At 41.4% G+C, this 15,413-nt stretch overlaps 1 protein-coding gene across 1 annotated transcript in view; it reads left to right on the top strand.

Annotated features, from left to right (window-relative positions):
• Nucleotides 1-15,413, top strand: part of COL4A3 (collagen type IV alpha 3 chain) — a gene marked incomplete at both ends in the record, with an annotated part of 67,177 nt that overhangs the window by 35,535 nt on the left and 16,229 nt on the right. Inside the window, 12 exons of the mRNA XM_080623202.1 lie at nucleotides 112-182; nucleotides 1,772-1,960; nucleotides 2,973-3,141; nucleotides 4,019-4,115; nucleotides 5,228-5,328; nucleotides 6,993-7,090; nucleotides 8,469-8,619; nucleotides 8,750-8,863; nucleotides 9,222-9,389; nucleotides 10,487-10,576; nucleotides 11,185-11,319; nucleotides 14,852-14,950. Of these exons, the coding sequence (XP_080479328.1) occupies nucleotides 112-182; nucleotides 1,772-1,960; nucleotides 2,973-3,141; nucleotides 4,019-4,115; nucleotides 5,228-5,328; nucleotides 6,993-7,090; nucleotides 8,469-8,619; nucleotides 8,750-8,863; nucleotides 9,222-9,389; nucleotides 10,487-10,576; nucleotides 11,185-11,319; nucleotides 14,852-14,950 (1,482 nt within the window). The remainder of the gene's footprint in view (nucleotides 1-111; nucleotides 183-1,771; nucleotides 1,961-2,972; nucleotides 3,142-4,018; nucleotides 4,116-5,227; nucleotides 5,329-6,992; nucleotides 7,091-8,468; nucleotides 8,620-8,749; nucleotides 8,864-9,221; nucleotides 9,390-10,486; nucleotides 10,577-11,184; nucleotides 11,320-14,851; nucleotides 14,951-15,413) is intronic.

Genomic DNA, 15,413 nt, shown 5'->3' with positions numbered 1-15,413 from the left:
TAGGCGTAACAAGTAAAATCATTCAATGCTGGATGTGATTATCAGAGCTTGTCAAGATCCATGTCCTTTTTTTTTCATTTTTCTTCACAAAATATGCTGTTTCTTTTGCAGGTAGAGAAGGAACAACAGGTCCAAAAGGTTCTCCAGGTTCTCCAGGAGCGCCAGGGTTTCCAGGAGCTCAAGTGAGGCTTTGGTTTTTCAGATTATTTTTCAGATCCTGTAAGAATTATTTCAGAGAAACGTCATGGCTGGTTTTACATGCATTGTCATACTTGGGTGATCTCAATAGTGTGAGTTCTTTAGTAATGGATGTGTCTGCTTAGGAGACCTAGGGAGGTGTCTAAAGTACGGCTGACCTAGCTTTACATGAACCAGTTTTGCTCAGTGCAGCAAGAAGTACAGCCCAGGCAGTGGGGGAGGTAAATACCTTTGTGATTAATCTGTGCTGTGTTTCATGATGGCTAGACTGCTTCTGCAAGGTATGGGCAGTTTACTTCAGTCCATCTACGTAATTCTGTGATCACGGCAGTGGCTGTAAAGCATAAAGAGTTTTGTACGCTGTGATCTTCATCAGACTTCTTACTTATCTTGTTCCCAGCATACTCAGGATTTGTTAAAGTTCCAGCAGTGCAGAGAAACTTGCTTCTCATAATACCTTCTTCAGGGCTGCAAAGGACATTCCCTCTGGGGAAACATTATAAAGAGGGAAGGCTGACAGCTGCTGTCACAGACATACCATTTGGTTATAACTTGTGCCTGTAGTAGTAATTTTTTATGGGAAATTACATTTGGTGCTAATAAAAAAATGTCATGCACAAGTATTCATCGTGGTGGTTGCTGTATAGGTGCAGAATGAGTCTGTTAACAGGCTTTTCCAGAAGGCTTCTGGGAGTTCATGAGCCCAAGATCCCTAAAGCCTAGTGTGCTTTCAGCTTGTACTGGTTTTGGCTGGAACAGAGTACCACTGAGGGTTCCCCTTTAAGGGGTAAAGCAGGGAGAGGAGAGGTTAACTATGAATAGAGCCAACTATGGCAATTATAGTCATCTAATTGCCTGGGGAAGTACTGTGTAGCAGAAATCTCTGGAGGCTGAGAGAGCTGGGCTGTTTAGCCTGGAGAAGAGATCGACTGAGAGAGAATTTTCTCAATGCATACAAATATCTTATGACTGCCTGTCAAAAGAATGGGGCCAGACTCTTTTCAGTGGTGCCCAGCAACAGGATAAGGGGCAATGGGCACAAACTAAACCACAGGAAGATCCATCTGAATATGAGGAAGCACTTCTTTCTTTTGAGTGTGGCAGAGCACTGGAACAGGCTTCCCAAAGAGTTTGTGGTGTCTCCTTCCCTGGAGATACTCAAAACCCACCTGAACACCATCCTGTGCAACCTGCTGTACATCAACCTGCAGGAGCGTTAGACTAGATGATCTCCAGAGGTCCCTTCAAACCCAAAACATTGTGTGATTCTGTGATTTTAAGGTATTTTCTTGTCCTGCCACCAAAGCACTACAAGGTAGCTAACAGTCTGATTCATTAAATGATCCTGCGTTATTTCTACTTATAATAGCATGAGTGGAATGATAATCATGAGTAAAGGCAGGAGGGAACAAAAAAACACTAAAAAACTTGTTTATTGAAGTGTGCCATTACAGTGAATAATTCAGAAAATTCAGAGAATTACTCTTAAGTATTTAATAAAGAAAAAAAAAAAAGGGGCTTGAAAACAGCTGACATGTCTAGCACTGAAAATCTTTTGATTACTCTGTTCCAGGGACCTCCAGGTTTTAAGGGACATCAAGGATATAAAGGATCAAAAGGTGAGCCTGGATACGTGTATCCAGAAGGGCCAAAAGGTGAGCGAGGAGATCCAGGGGCCAGGGGAGACAAAGGAAGAAAAGGTTCAAGTGGATTTGTGGGAAGACCTGGCTCTAAAGGATCAAAAGGTTCCAAAGGTGAAGAGGTGGGTATGCACTGTTTACAATTAATACAGAATACATGAAAGCCTAAGTCAGTATATATATCTTGTACAACAGCCTGTTTTATCTGTTCAGATACTTTAAGTGAAAATCCTCTACCTGACTTAGGACTACTATGCTCAACTACAGCAACCATTATGCAGAAACAACATGTATGAAAGAATGAGAGTAAATAGTCTTACAATATCAGAGAAAGATGAAGCTAGTATAGGTATATGTTGCTGAAAAACCTCAGCAGTCTTTTGTGGTGTTAACCTGGGTATTTACATTGGAGCATTATCTTGGATTCCTGTGATGAGTAAGATAAAAAAACAAGAAAAAAAAGCCAAAAAAACCCCAAAACCCCCCAAAAATAAAGAACCAAACCAGTTTTCCTGACTACTTATAATGCTTAAAAGGAGATAATATTTCAAATAGTTCCTGTTCAGTCTGTAGGAGTTAATCTTGAGTCAGGGCTGGAAGAAACCACAAAAGCTGGGAGGACTGACCATAAAACAAGTTAGGGCAGAGCTCTTTGTTCAGCAGAAACAAAAAGTAATAATTATTGATGTGTGTTGTGTGTGTTGGCTGAAAAACTGTTAAAGTGATTCAGATATAACTGTCTCTAAACCTGACTCCACAGTATTCAAAGATGATCAGAGCTGAGGTGGTGTTTGTTGTGTTGGTTTTTGTTTTGTTTGGGTTTTTTACCAGACTTGTTTTAAAAAGAAAAAGTGTATAATGGTATAATGCCACAGTGACTGAAAAATCAAGCTTCTTTATTTATTTCTACTATTTCCCTCTTACTAACCATCTATTTTTAACCCTTGATATTAAAATCTATATTCTTTTAATCACAAGTAAATCAGAGGAAAAATTCCTCTTTAGTTAGCAAATCCACTCTGTTACTAAAGTAATACAAGATTATAGTCAGACAGAGAATCAGGCATTTTGTTACGAAAGCTGGTGTAGAAACCATGTAGTGCTTGATATACACACGTGTGTAATCATTAATAGGGACTGGCTGGTTCAAAAGGAGACAGAGGACTACTGGGATTACCTGGCAGTCTTGGGCTTCCTGGAGAGATGGGGCTTCCTGGACTGCCAGGATATGGGCCACAAGGAATAAGAGGTTTCAAAGGCTCTAAAGGAATACCTGGTCCACCTGGATTACCTGGAGAAGCTGGTTTGTAACTTCCTATATTACCACTGTTTACCTATGTTACAGGGTACTTGATTGAAATTGCAGACAGTGATGAAGTCAAAAACAGTGAAACATGGGAAGCTTTTCCTTGCTATGAGATTTCCATAGCATTGTTCCAACTTTGGTCACACTGAAGATAATAGTGAAAGTCTGAGGGTCATAACACAATTGAGGTTGGAAGGGACTCTATGAGGTATTCAGTCCAAACTTCTGCTCAGAGCAGTGTCAGCTGTGACATGAGACCAAGTTACTCAAGGCATTATCCAGTAGAGCCTTGAAAGCCTCCAAGGGCAAAGACAGTACATCATCTCTGTGCAATCTCTTCTGGTGCTTGACTGTCCTCATCATGATGTCTTTAAATATGCATCTCCAGTCATCATTAGGGTGAGCTGAGTCATCAGGGGAAATATGAAGGACTTGATCATTTTTGAGTGCTGAAAACATACCAGTGTATGTATTTATAGGCAAGCATAATCTGAAAGAACTCAAAGTTGGATGACAGATATAATCAAGTTTTCTCCAAGAGAATACCCATTAAATCTTTAAGAAATGGATTTGCAGATTAAGCATTTCTCTGTTGCATAATTTTCCTGCTGACTTTGTGCTGCCTCTTCTGGGTCTCCGCTAGACTGCAGGAGGGCTGATAAGGAAGCAGATGGGCTTGGTGTCAATAAAATTCTTTTGCTTTATGAAGACAGGATCTGAAGGCTTTTAGAAGTCTGTTGGAGTTTCAGAAATACAAAAACTGTAGAAGTCTGCATTTTTAACCAAGTAGATTGATGGCTAATAAGTTTGAATGTTTACGATTTCATACTGCCAAACTATAAGTCTTGTAATCTTGATTATATATTTGCTGAAGGTCTGAAAGGAGAGGCTACTAGGATAGCACCATTACCTGGGTTGCCAGGACCTCAGGGACCAGATGGTTTACCTGGACCCCCAGGAGTGCCTGGTGAGTACACATGCACTTAATACAGTAAAAATCAGAGATAATCTGATGGGGATTTGTTTCCCTGCTCTGGCCAGATAAAACTGTTAACGTTACTTTGAAATAACTATTAAAAGGAGTTACGCGTTACAGAAACGATGGAATTAGTTGTAACATTCCCTTTCAAGAAAACTAAGGGAGATGGATGTGAATAGGAAGGGCACACAGGGCTATGTTCTTGGTGTGCAGTATGGTAGAGATGCTAAGAAGTCCTATGCTATGACTTGGTTCCTCCAGGAACCAGAAACATCTGGAGCATATGCTGCAGCTTGTGTATCCAGAAGGACACCTTTGGCATAATTTTGACAAAAGTGTATCCTAAAATATTCTGGGACTGCTGCAACTTTCAAACCAGAATGAACAAAATTATTTTAAAGTACTTCTAATCTTCCTGAACCCCTTGCTCCTTCTCATGCTTTGCATGGGCACAATCAAAAAAGTAGCTGTATTAAGTTTCCTGCTTCCTTTTTGACGTGACTGTTGCTAACCATTGTTCTATGATATTAAGAACATGAATTTCCTTTTTTGGGTGGGTTTTGGGCTTGGCTTCTAGGTGAGATTTTATTGGTTACTGATGATTTAAAATTTTGCAGAAGTTTTTTAATGCACTGAAGGATACTAACTGACATTCAGGCTAGCCATAAAGCATCTTTGCTTTCATTTTGTAGAACAATAGTCCTTAAAGCTGCCATGGGTAGCCCAGGAAAAATTCTTGGCAGCTTTATGGTAGCTTTTGTTCTTACAGTTGTTTCTTTTCCAAGCCTTACCCCTGTAATATGTGTTCGTATCTTCTCAACAAGTGGAAGATTCGTATCTGCAAGTAGTTGTTCTTAGAAGTCTGGAATTTGGGCAGATTACATAAAAACTTAACTCACAGGCTCATGCCTGCTTTGATACTGTGAACACAATTAGCATTTTAACTGTAAAAACTTGCTGTGGAGGAGAAATAGTGTCTAAGTTCTAATACAATCTACAGTGGTGTCCTAATTAATAACAATAAACTATAAACCACCTAATCGTAGAAGTTGATGTTCTGTGGTAAGGTACATCACAGTTCACTTATTTTCTTTGTACAGGTAGGGCTGGAGCAAGAGGTCAGCCAGGTGATCCAGGACATCCAGGGCCAACAGGTGACACAGGCTTCCCAGGACATGGGTTTCCAGGAAACCCAGGTCCAAAAGGTAAAAAAAAAAAAAAAAAAGGCAAAATGGGAAACATTTACTTTTGGTTTTAGTTCACATTAAAAGCAATCAACATATAAAATAAACTAAAAAACAATAATTATTAGTCAGACAAGTGTTTTTAGCCCTCTTGCGATTTAGTGCCTTGAAGCTTATAAATTGGAAGTTTGAAATATTTCGAAGTATTTCAGAGAATCAAGTATCAAAGCTGGCAGGAGGAAAATATTTTAAGACATCGATGCTTCCTGGAATACAGCCCAGACAGGTGCAGCTCATCTGAGGGCCAACTTACTTCACATGGATTCTCTTTACCTGGATACGGGTTACAAAGACAGAGCTGTTTCAGTGCTTTATTTTTAATTTTGGCTCCGTACAATGCAATACCTGCTCTAATGTGCAGGTAGCAGAAAGCGTTTATAATGCTGAGAGTCTGGGCATTTCTCATGCAAAGTCATACCCCACTTTGGACACCAGAAATGTTAAAAAATTCTCAGAATCCTGTCAGGATGGGGGAAGAAAAGAAGAGGGAAAAAAAGAGAGCTCTGATGCTGAAATTACTATCAAGCTGCTTGTTAAAGAAAACAGTAGGGAACTGACATCAGAACAGCTTCACTTAAAAAAATCCCACATAACTGATTTGAAACAAGTAACCAACTGTTATAGTCAACGTTGAGTGACTATGTAAGAAACAAGATGCAGTGTGTCATATCAACTCTGAAATCAAGATGCCGTCCTCAGCTCATGTCAGCTACTTTAGTGTAAGAGGCTTGTAACTGCATCCATACAAATATCCATTTGTAAAATAAGGTGATAACTACAGCACCTGTACTGCTATTAAAAATCATAGAATCATAGAATAGTTAGGGTTGGAAAGGACCTTAAGATCATCTAGTTCCAATCCCCCTGCCATGGGCAGGGACACCTCACACTAAACCATGCCACCCAAGGCCTCATCCAACCTGGCCTTGAACACCACCAGGGATGGAGCATTCACAACTTCCCTGGGAAGCCCATTCCAGTGCCTCACCACTCTCACAGTAAAGAATTTCTTCCTTATATCCAATCTAAACTTCCCCTGTTTAAGTTTGAACCCGTTACCCCTTGTCCTTTCACTACAGTCCCTGATGAAGAGTCCCTCCCCAGCATCCTTGTAGGCCCCCTTCAGATACTGGAAGGCTGCTATGAGGTCTCCATGCAGCCTTCTCTTCTCCAGGCTGAACAGCCCCAACTTTCTCAGCCTATCTTCATACAGGAGGTGCTCCAGTCCCCTGATCATCTTTGTGGCCCTCCTCTGGACTTGTTCCAACAGTTGCATGTCCTTTTTATGTTGAGGACACCAGAACTGCACACAATACTCCAAGTGAGGTCTCAGGAGAGCAGAGTAGAGGGGCAGGATCACCTCCTTCGACCTGCTGGTCATGCTCCTTTTGATGCATCTCAGGGTACAGTTGGCTTTCTGGGCTGCGAGCGCACACTGCCGGCTCATGTTCATTTTCTCATCAACCAACACCCCCAAGTCCTTCTCCGCAGGGCTGCTCTGAATCTCTTCTCTGCCCAGCCTGTAGCTGTGCCTGGGATTGCTCTGACCCAGGTGTAGGACCTTGCAGTTGTCATGGTGGACCTTGCACTTGTCATGGTCACTTGTCATTTAATTCCTTTTGCAGGAGATAAAGGACTTGCAGGAGGCAAAGGGTCACCAGGTTGTGAAGGAAAGATTGGAGATACAGGCCGAGCTGGAAACCTAGGACAACCAGGAGACAAGGTTTGGTTAGAAACATAGTACAGACTTTTCCATAGGTCCCATTCATTAAATGTGACACTGAGCAATAAATTAAGTGTAAGGAATACAGGAGTTTTTATATTTCCTGACCAGTGACACACAAGCTATGAAATTAAATTCTTTATATAAAAATGGGCTCAAGCCCAAATTTTAAATTCAGATACTGGACTTCAGAGCTCCAAGTGCTGGGGATGCTTTGGTACTTCAGTTTTTAGAGCACAAGCAGAATATTACATTCCTCACAGGAAAAAGGAAGGCCATAGCTTCTGAAAAGATGGCTATTCAGAAATTGCAATTAAGCACATAATTGATGGAGGTCAGTGACAATTATGCATGCATTTAATTTAAGTGCTCCACTGAATTGAAACATAAAGGAAGTAGGTTGAAAGTAATACTGCAGCCACTCTTGCTGATTAACAGAAGCTACTCTACTGATGGCATATGTAAATGTAGGATTATTGACTACTGTGTAATCAGGATTCAAATTTGAAAAAAATGGTAGCACCTAAGTGTTTTGAAGATGTGGCGTTTCTTTTTTGTGTGCGTCCTCAAATGTCATTCTTTTGTGTGTTTTTTGACATGGTGAAGTGTGTGGTTTGAGATTGTGGATTTTATTTTTTTTCAATTATTATTTGATCTGTATTTGATGTCACAGAACAGCTGGATATGGAGTGGCCTTTGTGGTCCAAATATATCATCAGTGACAGGCATAAGCTCAGTTCTAGTGACCTGCTTTATGGACATATTGATTTGCTGGTACTCAAAGCAACCAGCAGTTCAGATAGCCAAATAAACTAATTCAAACTTTTGATTCAGGGAATAGATATGGGACATTTGAGATAAAAACAGTCGTCATGGAAAACAATGGTCAGAAGAATGATTAAAAAAAACCCAGTAGCTGACTTTGAGTATTCTGAGACAGATCTGGGTGTTGATTATTTAAATAAATGCTTTGATGAAAATATGACTATCATATAAAAATAAAGGAAAAGTAGTGTTTCCACAAACTTAAACCAAATTTTCAGACACAGATCCAAAGCTTTTCATAGCTACAGCAAGCATCAACAATGCAGTAAAGGCCAAATGGAGGAAAGTATCTTTCATTGATTAGTAGCAATTTCTTAGAGTTCGGAGTCAGAGTTCAATAGCTGTCTAGAGGAATTACTCTGTAATGGAACCTGCAGCTGGTCTATAAGGAACATCCAGCAGTCTGCTGAATTGGAGCCATTAAAAATTATAATGTGGAAGATCCCCAGGGAATGGAGAAAATTACCCTAATAAAAGAAGTTAACTGATCACACAGCGGAGAAATTATTTTGGCAGACATGCAAAACATAGTGGATTTCTCTCTGTGTTGCAGGGTGACCCAGGCATGATTATTCCTGGAGAGCCAGGTAGACTGGGTTCACCAGGAAGTCATGGCATTCCTGGCTTAAAAGGTGATACTGGATTTCCAGGACTTCCAGGCCTACCAGGGCGTGCCGGACATGATGGTGATGATGGCCTAAGAGGTACTGTTGTCAAACAAGCTCAAGGAGCACAGCAAGTTTTTTAAGGAAAGGGAAACCAAGTCAAACAATGCTCACTCAAAGTCTGAAACTTCTACTTAAATGATTGTGAATCCAGTTTCCTCTCTTTTAGGAGATCGTGGCTCACCTGGAGTTCCTGGAGATCCAGGTTTTCCAGGGAAACCTGCTGAATGTCTTATTGGCCTGCCAGGTTTACCAGGTGGCCGGGGAGCTACAGGCCCACAAGGTAGGACCTTCTGAATCAACTGTGCAATTTGACTGGGTGGGTCTGGGTTTTGTTTCTGCTTTCCAATAGCCTGAGGGGGCTGAAGCTGTTCCTAGATATTGGTTATAGGACAGTATGTGAAAAAATGTGAGCCCATTTAAAAGGTGCAGATGGGAAGAAAACAGCCCTTTAAGAAAGCCCAAACAACCCATAACTCTCCTAAGATTTCCTGAACATGTATGTTGTCTTACAGATCTAATGTTTAGCCTTCAAACGTACAGAGTTCAACAAGAGTTTCATGCTTATGATGGCAAGATAGAGATGAAGGTTTAGTTTTCAGACAGTTGTACTATACTACACTGTCACGCACTTTTCTTAGGAGGAAGAGGTTCGCAAGGTTCAAAAGGAAAACTAGGTCCTCCTGGCTTGAGTGTCCCAGGAATCTATGGACTGCCTGGGGAACCTGGATTAGTAGGTCTTCATGGAAATACAGGATTACCTGGTCCCAGGGGACAGTCTGGAAGGCCAGGAATCTCTGGTGTACCAGGTAAGGATTTCCCAAATACTTGTTTTGACGTAGAAATTCAGTCTCTGCAAAAACATCAGTCATGCTTTTCCAAACTGAATATGCCAACATATTTTTCCGTCAACAGCTTTCGTATATATTAAGATCTATCTATAAAACAAATCATCATTCCTTAAACGACAAGCATATCTTGAAGCTGTTATGACACAGTACTGATTTCTCTGTAAGTCTTCTGAGAATAGAGGAGTACCTTACATTGGTTTTTTGTACAGTAATGTCCTTGCAGTAGGAAATTAAATAGTTGACATTCAAAGCAACTCCCCAGCATAATGGAAGGGAATATAGTTCTTTCTAAGCATCCCTTTTCAAACAAATAACTTGTTAATGCTGTCTTTTTTTTCTTAAAAAGAAAGTTCAGATCTTGAGTCTGACAGAGTTGAGTCAGATCAAGCTCTGTCACCTTAATTAGAGCTATCTTTAAGTAACGTAGGTAATCCCTGTAGGGGTTGGTTGGTTTGTTTGTTTGTTTTTCAGATATGGGTTCAAATTCGATTTGTAGAATAAAATCTGTTATGTAATGCTCCCTGTCTCTCACAGATTTTTCATTAGTATCGAATCCTTCATTATTCTGTGGGAAGGAGATGGTACATAATTTTTTATATATACAAACTATAAACCAAATGATAAACATGTATCACTTGACTCAGTTATGCAAGCCGATACTTCTGATGTCATTTGAGGGGAGTTGTCATGTCCTAGCTGGTCTTCAACTCCTGAACCAGAAAGGAATGTCTTTCCCATACAACCCATAACAGATCTCTCATCCCTGTGTGGATATCTCAGATACATTATTCTCCCTAACAGTTATTTCATTCATTGACAGAAGCTGTTGCAGATACTAATCTAAGGTAGTCTGGAGTTTACTGTGTATATAAATGCTGTTCATGTGGTTAATGACTGGAAAGCTGGCTTGGACAGCATGCAACAGAGATCAATATATATAAGAAAACATAAGCAATTAAACATTTAAATGATAGGCAGATGTGTAGTTTTCTGAAGTAATGTTGTTTCACTGATCAAATACTAGCAAATATGTTGCTGTTGCATCAATTCCACAGGCTCAAGGGGAGAGCCAGGTATAATGGGCCTATTGGGAATTCCTGGACCCCCTGGCATTATTGGAAGACCAGGCAACCCGGGTATTAGAGGCAAGTGGCCATAGTATTTGCCTTCATTATTATTTAGATTATAGAAACTGTCATGCTAAAGTTAGTCTTGTGATCCTTCTTGATGTATGTTTTCATGCTTGAGTATATGTGTCATCCTAGAGTTTCTTTCAGTCTTGGTAAGTCTCTGGTTTCTGTATATATGCAGTCTACAGGCTGAATTACTGCATTATTTAATTTTTTTAGCAGTTTTTAATTGCCACCTTTTCTATTTCTTTGGTATTTGTAAAAGTGGCTAGAAATCTGATAAATAAAGAGCAGTGAGCTTTTTTGCTTTATTTTTTTGCATCCCATTCATCTAATATCAGTATTATCTATTCAACAGATATAAGATTATACATATATTCAGTATAAGAAATAATTACTGTTTCTTGCCATAATCTGTGCTCGTAGATGTTTTAGTGATGACTGGAGTAATTAATAAGCTTGTTTAGGCTTCTTAATGACACCAATCACTGGAGTAATTGGAATGTACAGTGGGGATGTATATTTGCGTATGTAGCTGCCCTTGAAGACAGGAGTTTCGTTGCTTCACTTATGCTAGCATCTAGCCAGGTTTCTTTAGAAAATTTAATTATATTTTCTTGCAGGTTCTTCTGGCTTCCCAGGACTAAAGGGAAGAAAAGGATTTCTTGGAGCAAAAGGCGAACAAGGTGATAAAGGTTTTCCTGGACCATCTGAGACCTTAGTTGATATTGGGAATAAAGGAGAAAGAGGTTTAAAAGGTACACATTCATTGTTCTATTCAAAACTAATTAGGGTTGTCACCTATGTTGCAGTTCCAGTTGACTCTATAACATGGAAGAAACCGACTGTACTACTGAGAGTATTCACATGGCTTTGAAACTATTATTACTGAACACTGTAACTGCCTTTTTATTTATGGGATAGTTCAATAATACACTGAATATGTATTTTCACTTCAACAAGTCCGTATTCCTTGAAAACCTCCTATTGTAATGTCAAACCAGTAATAATGTGTCAGTAGTACTAGGAGGCTTATATACATAAGCTATACATTCAAGTGTTTATACATTTAGTAGCCCATAAGCACAGAAATGGGTGTGCTTACCAACTACATGATGGATTTTAAAGAAGCTGAGTCTGCTCAGAAATACTTGATTGTCAGAAGAATATTGTTTACAATATTGCAAAATATTGTTTGCAATACTAATATAGACTCTCTGTCTATGAGTCGGACATGATAAACTAATGTTGCCCGGTCTTTTGTGTACACATTTTCCTATGTAAGCTTTCAGAAAACTTCCTTTTGTCTCCATATGAAAAATACAAAGACATTGGGGAACAAACAAGAGGAATTAGAGATGTGTGCACGACTGCGGGAGTATGATATAGTAGGCATCACAGAAATATGGTGGGATGGCTCCTACGACTGGAGTGTTGGAATGGAAGGTTACAGGCTCTTTAGAAAAGACAGGCCTGGCAGGTGGGGAGGGGGAGTTGCTATTTATGTTAGGGATAGGCTGGAGAGTATGGAACTCTGTCTGGGGACAGATGAGCAGTCAATAGAGAGTTTGTGGGTCAGGCTTAAAGGGAGAACAGCGATGGGGGACATTACTGTGGGGATCTGTTACAGACCGCCTGATCAAGAGGAATCTGTGGATGAAGCGCTCTATAGGCAGATAGGAACAGCCTCACGGTCGCAGGCCCTTGTTCTCGTGGGGGACTTCAACCACCCTGACATCTGTTGGAGTGAAGGTACGGCCCGGCACAAGCAATCCAGGAAGTTCCTCGATTGTGTGGAAGACAACTTCCTTCTGCAAGTAATAGAGGAGCCAACAAGGAGAGGTGCCATGCTTGACCCGGTGCTCACCAAGAGGGAAGGGCTGGTTGGAAATGTGATGCTTCAGGTCAGCCTTGGTTGCAACGACCACAAGATGGTCAAATTCGAGATCCTCAGGACAGTGAGAAGAGCGTGCAGCAAGCTCACTGCCCTGGACTTCAAGAGGGCAGACTTTGGCCTCTTCAGGAACCTGCTTAGTAAGGTTCCATGGGATATAGCCCTAGAGGGCAGGGGGGCCCAAGACTGTTGGTTGTTATTCAAGGATCACCTGCTGCAAGCTCAGGAGTGTTGCATCCCAACTAGAAGGAAGTGCAGCAGGAGGGCCAGGAGACCTCCTTGGATGGATAAGGAGCTGCTCAGGAAAATTCAAAGGAAAAAAGAGGTTTATAGAAAGTGGAAGCAGGGACAGCTAGGGACCAGGTTAGGAAAGCTAAGGCCCAGTTAGAATTGAACTTGGCTAGGGATGTTAAGGACAGCAGGAAGGGATTCTATAGGTACGTAGCGAATAAAAGACAGACTAGGGACAACGCAGGCCCCCTCCGGAAGATATCAGGAGAACTGGCTACCCAGGATTTGGAGAAGGCTGAGGTTCTTAATGACTTCTTTGCCTCGGTCTTCACTGGCAAAGGCTCTGATCGCACCACCCAAGTCTTGGAAGGTGAACGCAGAGAATGTGAGAATGAAGACCCTAGGCCCACTGTAGGAGAGGATCTGGTTCGAGACCATCTTAAAAACCTAAACGTACACAAGTCCATGGGACCTGACGAAATCCATCCATGGGTCCTGCAGGAGCTGGCGAATGAAGTTGCTAAGCCACTGGCCATCATATTTGAAAAATCATGGCAGTCAGGTGAAGTTCCCGATGACTGGAAAAAGGGAAATATAACCCCCATTTTCAAGAAGGGGAAAATGGATGACCCGGGGAATTACAGACCAGTCAGTCTCACCTCTGTGCCTGGCAAACTCTTGGAGCAGATTCTCCTGGAAGACATGCTAAGGCACATGAAAAACAAGGAGGTGGTTGGCGACAGACAGCATGGCTTCACTAAGGGGAAATCCTGCCTGACCAATTTGGTGGCCTTCTATGATGGGGCTACGAAACTGATGGACAGGGGCAGAGCAGTTGACGTCATCTACCTGGACTTGTGCAAAGCGTTCGACACTGTCCCACATGACATTCTTGTCTCTAAATTGGAGAGACATCAATTTGATAGATGGACCACTTGGTGGATAAAGAACTGGCTGGATGGCCGCACGCAAAGAGTTGTGGTCAATGGCTCAATGTCTGGCTGGAGACCAGTAACAAGTGGTGTCCCTCAGGGATCGGTGTTGGAACTGGTCTTGTTCAACATCTTTGTTGGTGAGATGGACAGTGGGATTGAGTGTGCCCTCAGCAAGTTTGCCGATGACACCAAGCTGTGTGGTTCGGTCGATACGCTGGAGGGAAGGGATGCCATCCAGAGGGACCTCGACACGCTTGTGAGGTGGGCTGATGCCAACCTTATGAAGTTTAACCATGCCAAGTGCAAGGTCCTACACCTGGGTCAGAGCAATGTCAGGCGCAGCTACAGGTTGGGCAGAGAAGAGATTCAGAGCAGCCCTGCGGAGAAGGACTTGGAGGTGTTGATCAATGAGAAAATGAACATGAGCCGGCTTCAGTGTGCGCTCGCAGCCCAGAAAGCCAACCATATCCTGAGATGCATCAAGAGGAGCGTGACCAGCAGGTCAAAGGAGGTGATCCTGCCCCTCTACTCTGCTCTCCTGAGACCTCACTTGGAGTATTGTGTGCAGTTCTGGTGTCCTCAACATAAAAAGGACATGGAACTGTTGGAACAAGTCCAGAGGAGGGCCACGAGGATGATCAGGGGACTGGAGCACCTCCCGTATGAAGATAGGCTGAGAAAGTTGGGGCTGTTCAGCCTGGAGAAGAGAAGGCTGCATGGAGACCTCATAGCAGCCTTCCAGTATCTGAAGGGGGCCTACAAGGATGCTGGGGAGGGACTCTTCATCAGGGACTGTAGTGAGAGGACAAGGGGTAACGGGTTAAAACTTAAACATGGGAAGTTTAGATTGGATATAAGGAAGAAATTCTTTACTGAGGGGGTGGTGAGGCACTGGAATGGGTTGCCCAGGGAGGTTGTGAATGCTCCATCCTTGGTGGTGTTCAAGGCCAGGTTGGATGAGGCCTTGGGTGGCATGGTTTAGTGTGAGGTGTCCCTGCCCACGGCAGGGGGATTGGAACTAGATGATCTTGGGGTCCTTTCCAACCCTAACTGTTCAATGACTATGATTCTATTAACTGTGAGCTTGTATCTTGCTTATATGTATTCACAGAGTGAAAATCCTATGCTCCACTTAATTAGCTCTAAGAGTTATAGTACTTTAAATTTTATAAAACTTTGTATTCTAAGATGTTATTTTGTAGTATTTTTTAAAATGAAACTTTGTTTTAGGAGTTCATGGAAGAATGGGTCTGAAAGGAGAGAAAGGAGATGCTGGTGTGCAGGGTCCCCCAGGTCTTGATGGATCTGAAGGAATACCTGGTCTACCAGGTATGGAATATGTATATTGAAAACTACAGTATCACATGGACAGTAAAGATAATATTACCTCAGTGCTTAGAACGTAACTCGGCTGCAGCAGCAGCACTACATTCTCTGTATTAACTTTGAAACTTTTCTGGGAATTCTAAACCAGCAATTTCAAAAGCTGCTATTTGAAAGTCATAGCAGTTACCACCAAATAATTCTTTGTTTTGTTCCAAATATAGACCATTTTTTGGAGTGAGAAATTGGAAATAGTAGTAAATCCTGAATAATGAAGACTTCAAATTCTAAAAGCTGATAAGACCAGTGAATAAAAATTGGTATTTATAAAAGTGAAGTTGAACTTCCCAATACTGCAAAGAAAAGTAAAAATTCTAAAATAGGAATATTACCATTGTGCACAAAAATATTTTAGTAGCTTTTTTTTTTTTTTTTTTTTTTCCCCAGGTGAATTTTATTCCCCTTTTCA

The sequence above is a fragment of the Psittacula echo genome, assembly GCF_963264785.1.
Source record: "Psittacula echo genome assembly, chromosome: 7".
Taxonomy (NCBI): domain Eukaryota; kingdom Metazoa; phylum Chordata; class Aves; order Psittaciformes; family Psittacidae; genus Psittacula; species Psittacula echo.
The sequence above is the reverse complement of the archived record's forward strand: the minus strand, read 5'-3'. Positions and strand labels throughout refer to the sequence as shown.